Genomic DNA, 6,001 nt, shown 5'->3' on the forward strand with positions numbered 1-6,001 from the left:
AACATCAACCAACATTTCTATTTTATTGCTTGCTGCTGTGCTCAAGATTATTTTCTTATGTAACTAAATTAAAATGAAAGTCTTGGGACTGCTTTAGAACAAGGGTTGACTACGAAGGTCGGTTTCCTAGAAACGGGAATGCCAAATTTCTATGAATACATCATGTATCTGCTAATTATTCATCATTAATCTTTTAGAAATTGGCCCTCACGCACATCATTGGACTCGTACATCTCCAAGGTAAAATCTAAGACAGTTGAGTACAATCAGTTCTCTGTACTGAGTTAAGGGAGAAAGGTTTCCAATTAATTATGGGCATACAGTTTTCACTCTTTCAGGCCCTTTCTTTGGCAAATGACGTAAGTGCCTTACCATGCAGCAGATGGTTTCGATTCCGGGAACAGAGAATAGTTAGAAATTTCACCTCGTCTGTCCCCCATTTCTTTTCTCCAGCCTCATACAGGTCCTGAAATCAAACAAAGCACAAGTTATAAACACCAAAGAGGACAGGCCAGGAAATATGCAAGTGTATCCAGAACTCCAAAGAGCTGTACTGGCTTGGCTTGATTTTGTTGGTGAAGAGGTGGAAGTAGTGGTGATGAGGGGAAATGACTCAAGATTTCTCCCTAGGCACAGACAGACAGGACCCTGTAATACCACCCTGGGAGACAGGACAAACATCTGCACTGCCCTGTAGGCAGATTACACGACTCTGAAGAGCTAAAAGGAACATCCTAGATTGGGGCTGTCCCACAGAGTTGCCACTAACCACATGTAGCTATGAAAATTTCAATGAACTAGGGAGTAGATGGTGTAATGGTTATGTCGCTGGATTCCTACGTAGTTGATGTGGTTCAAGTTCCAGACCAAGTGACTTAGAACTTATGCTGGGCGTGCATGCCCAAAATCCTGAGAGGAGAATGGAGAAGGGACTGCAGCACAGCCATCCCCCCTGGAGGGGGGGGTGATTTCTCGCTTTCTGTCTCTGGTGAACACACATGCCCTATAGCAAAAACCTCTCAAAAAAAAAAAAAAAAAAAGAAAGAAAGAAAGAAAGAAAATTTCAATGAGTTAAAAGACAATAAAATTAAAAATCCAGCTCCTCAGTCACACTAGCCACATTTCAAGTGCTCAGTGGTTACATGTGGCCAGTGGCTATCCATACAGAACAGAGTAGATATGGAATGTTTTCATCACAGAAAGTTCTATTGGTCAGCCCTGCCCAGAATAATCTCCAATTTGCCTGAGGCTATAGAAGTTTTCATTCTTACAATGGTGTTAACTAACACAGACTGTCACTCATGGTGCTTATACGCATCTACTCCTCTGCTGCTTCACTTCGGTCTCTGAGTCACTCATTGCTTGACAGTCAATTCATGTCATCATAATCTTTTATAAAAAAGAATTTATTTAACTTTGTTTATTATCATTATCTTTTAATTTGACCAGGGAGAGACAGGGAGAGAGAGAGAGCATGCACAAGACAGGGAGAGGGAAAGTGACAAAGCAAGCTGCCAGGTCTTGAACCATGGTTGGCCAGGTGGGAGTCCAGTGCCTTAACCACCACGCCATCTGCTGGCCCTGTCACATAATCATAACCTTTTAAAGTAGGAAAAGGCTCAACGAGTCCATCTACTTCAGCACTTCTTAAATATGAATCTCAACGGGCTTATGAAAGCTTACCTACCTGTCTTATGTGTGTGCACTGATGGGACCACAGGCGCCCAGATATTGGTCAAACATTATTCTGGGTATTTCAGTAAGAGTGTTTGCGGATAAGATTAACACTTTTTAAAAAAAAAGAATTATTTTATTTAACTTTACTGATTTATTTTAATTTGACCAGAGAGATGGGGGTGAAGAGAGAGAGAAAGTGAGAAAGTGAGAAAGCAAGCCTCCAGGTCCTGGTCCTTGGGTCTACACTGGGAGTCCAACGCCCCTAACCACCAGCCAGCCCCCAAGATTAACATTTGAATTGGTAGATTGAGAGAAACAGATTGCCCTCCTTAATAAGGTGGGCCTCATGCAATCAATTAAAGGCCTCAGTAGAACAAAAAGGCTGACCCTCCCAAGAGTAAGGGAGAACTCCTTCAGCCTAACTGCCTTGAGCTAAGACATCAGTTTTTTTCCTGCCTTTGGACTTGAACTGAACCAATGGCTTTTCGGGGTCTTGAGTCAGCTGACCTTCAGACAGGAACATCTGAAGCTGAAAGCTACTAGCTTTCCTGATTCTAGGACCTTCAGATGAGAGTCAAAACCATCAGCTCTCCTGGGTCTCCAGCCTGCTGATTCCCCCTGGAGATGTTGGTACTTGCCCACTTCCACAGTCTCATGAGCTGATTCCTCACAGTAAATCGCATATCCTACTGGTTCTGTTTCACTGGGAAACCTTAATACACTGCTGTAACTAATTAAGTATGGAGGAAGTGACACTGATTTCCAAGGCAGGATCCTAAGCAGTCACACAGTTTCCATTGGTTCTACTGACATGTTTGCTTACATTTAGGGTGCTCCCTCTAAATACCCAGCCAACGTGCTCCAAGAAGCCCAAACCACACACATACCCTTCTCCCTTCTAATGAAAGCAACAGGTTGTTTTCTGCATAAACCACAGTGGTTCGTACATTGCACACTGAAGGGACCAATCCCTCACTATGGTTGTGCAGTGGTTAAGAATTCAGGGTCTGGAGCCAGCAGGTGGAGTGGTGGTTAAGGGTGCTGGATTCCCACATGGCCAACTGTGTTTCTAGTTCTGGACCTAGAGGCTTGCTTTCTCACTTTCTCTCTCTTTCTCTCATTCTGTCCCTCTCTGGTCAAATGAAAATGAATCAATAAGGTTAAATAAAATCATTCTTTTTAAAAAATCATGTCTCAGGGACCAGCAGTTAGCGTAATGGCTATGTCGCTGGACTCCCATGTAGTCGACTGTGGTTTGCGTCCCGGACCTGGTGGCTTAAACTCACGCCAGGCGCGTGTGCGTGCGTGCCCAAGATCCCGAGAGGAGAATGGAGGAGAAGGGATTGCGGCATGGCCATCCCCCCGGGGGGGGGGGTGATTTCTCGCTTTCTGTCTCTTTGTCTCTCTCTGTCTGGCAAGCACACGCGCCTATAGCAAAAACCTCTCCCCCCAAAAAAAGAAAAAAGAAAGAAAAAAAAATCATGTCTCAGATATGGATGAAATTAAAAACCAAAAACAGAAAAAAGAATACGGGGTCTATGCCCAGCCAGCCTAACGTGTGCTAGATGTTCCTGCTTGGCAGGGAAAGGCCACCTAGGAGGTCTGACTTCAGTTCCCAGCCCACCCTAGAAAGCCAGGCATGGTGGTGTGCACTCGTAGCTGCAGCTACTTTGGAGGCAGCAACAAGAGGATCATGAGCTTATGGCCCATGTGGGTAACGTAGTGAGACCCTTTCTGAAAGAGCTGAGTGTAATGGTGAACAGCTGTGACCCCAGCTCCTTGGGAAGCTGTGGCAAGAGGACTGCAACAGGGTGAGAGACCCTGTCTAAGACACGGCACACAGGATTGGCCCCACAGGGCAGTGGTTAAGCCTTGTGCATGGGGAGCTGGATCCCATCTGACTGATGGGAAATCCCAGCCCTGGCAGCTTGATAAACAAGCCAGGTACATGTACATACGTGCTCAAAATTCTGACAGGATGGGACCAGCAGTTGGCGTAATGGCTATGTCACTGGACTCCCATGTAGTCGATTGCGGTTCGAGTCCCAGACCCGGTGGCTTAAACTCACACCAGGCGCATGTGTGCGTGCATGCCTGAGATCCTGAGAGGAGAATGGAGAAGAAGGGATTGCAGCGTGGCCATCCCCCCTGGGGGTGATTTCTTGCTTTCTGTCTCTCTGTCTCTGTCTTTCTGGCGAGCACACATGCCCTATAGCAAAAACCTCTCATAAAAAAAAAAAAAATCTGACAGGATGGAGAAATGGGAAAAAAAGGACCACAGCATGACCACGCCCCACTAGGGAGTGCTTTCTCTTCCTCTCTGTCTCTGTCAAGCACACACACCCTCTGGGGGAAAAAACTTCACAGACACACACACGCACATGTGCACACCAAGAAAAGAACATAAGGCCTAGATATAAATTGCTTGGATCCAAACTCCAGTTCTGCCATTTGTTATCTGTCTGACCCTCAGTAAGGAAGTGGACTGATCCGAGCCTCAATTTCCCTGTTTGAAAAATGGAAACGGCCACAGTGATCTCATGGGGGTAGTGCAAGAACTCAGTGGGTTACTCGCGTGAAGTGCTGAGGACAGCATTCGGTAACTGACAAGGACCCATTTTTTATTAGCTACTGTTATTTGGTCAGGCTGATTAGACCTGGGTTGGTGCCAGGGCAACCATCAGTGGGCTGGGTAGCAACTGCCTCTCGGGGTTTGAAATTACTCTCCCAACGGGGTACAAATTCTGCCAAGCTGTTTTACTTAAATCCTATCTAATGTTCTCTTCGGGGCAATAAAAACGCACAATTAACAGAGTAAAGGCAGGGCCCTTCACCTCCAGGTGATTTAAGGTACTCAGTGGTTCTCTGGGCCTGCGACACACTCACCCCAATGTCAGGAACGCTGGAACCCTGGGGTGCTTACGTATTGATGTCAGTGCCACTCCCAAACGAGGTACCTCTACGAGAAACCTCTGTTGTTAAAGGGACCCTCCTTTTCATAAAGAGCCCGCCTGGCTAATACAGACCTAAGTGTAAGAGGCTGTCCACCTCCTCAGGCCTGTCTTAGTGGCAAAAGAGCAGAAAACTGGAAGCAGCCACAGTTTTACTAACCTGGGCATCCTGTCTCACGAGAGCATCATCCAGAAAATTTCCTCCATCTCTGCCGCCCTGAGGATGAGAAGGAAAAAAAACAATCAAAGAGAATAAAAGAGTACCTGTGAGGATTTAGGGGCTCTGTCAAGATAGAAGGCCTGGAGGACCAGCAGGCGGCATGGTGGCTGGGACACTGGACTCCCACATGGCCGACTACAGGTTTGGATCTCGGACCTGGCAGCCTCCTTTCTCACTTTCCTTTCTCTCTCTGTATCTTTCTGGTCAAATGAAAAATAATGATAATAATAATAATTAATAAATAAATAAAAGAATTATTTTACAAAAGAAAAGATAGAAGGCCTGGAGCCCCAAAGATACACTAAAAAGTCAAAGTGCCGAAGTGGTGGGACTCTGAACCTAGGAATGTGCTTGCATTATTATTATATTTTTTTTAGAATTATTTTATTTAATTTTACCCATTGTCATTATTTTATTTTATTGAAGTTGACCAGAGAGAGACAGAAAGAGAGAAGGAAAGTGAGAAAGCAAGCTGCTAGGTCCAGGACTCGAACCGTGGTTAGCCATGTGGAAGCCCAGCTGCCTTAACCACCACGCCACCTGCTGGCCCCTGTGCTTGCATTATTACCATGGCTCAGATCTGTGCCTAGAATTTGACCAACCAGAGGGTGGGCCCCGCTATGGCCCCAATGTGGCACTGGAGTCTCTGCCAGTGGAAGGTAAAGGAGGCGTGCTTCCTGTTGGCTGCTCCCTGCACCATCTCCTTCCTGCCCGATTGTGTCTTCTCAGCAGACTCATGCCGTCCAACTGGCAAATCTATATTGACCATCTTCTGCCAAAAGGGGGCCTGGGGACACAGGAAGACCAAGAGAACCCGGGACCCCGGACTTCAGGAGCACATGAACATGCTGCGCCTGCTCTCGCCAGCACCAGCTCAGAGGGCAGGGTTGAGGCTCAGAGGAATGCTAAAAAGCAATGGAACAGGCTACCCTCCAGTTTGTTAGACTCTCTTTATTGCTATTCTGCTGCAATACTTGACAGTGTAGGCATGGCATCATCAGTGATAACTATGAGAGGAAAATGAAAATGGGACGGCAACAGGAGAAACAGGCAGGCATTTTTAAGTAAATATCAGAAATGAGAGCGATATGGAAACTGAACATGATTTCGAAGGTTTCATTTTGGGTGTCAACCACAGTATTAACAGAAATTG

At 46.0% G+C, this 6,001-nt stretch overlaps 1 protein-coding gene across 1 annotated transcript in view; it reads right to left on the bottom strand.

Annotated features, from left to right (window-relative positions):
• The window catches only part of ANXA4 (annexin A4), a 75,165-nt gene that overhangs the window by 10,903 nt on the left and 58,261 nt on the right, over positions 1–6,001 (bottom strand). Inside the window, exons 8-9 of the mRNA XM_006151284.3 lie at positions 4,789–4,845; positions 373–466 (exon numbers count right to left, since the gene is read on the bottom strand). Coding sequence (XP_006151346.1) covers positions 373–466; positions 4,789–4,845 — 151 coding nt within the window. The remainder of the gene's footprint in view (positions 1–372; positions 467–4,788; positions 4,846–6,001) is intronic.

Source organism: Tupaia chinensis, unplaced genomic scaffold (assembly GCF_000334495.1).
Source record: "Tupaia chinensis unplaced genomic scaffold, TupChi_1.0 Scaffold000316_1, whole genome shotgun sequence".
Taxonomy (NCBI): domain Eukaryota; kingdom Metazoa; phylum Chordata; class Mammalia; order Scandentia; family Tupaiidae; genus Tupaia; species Tupaia belangeri.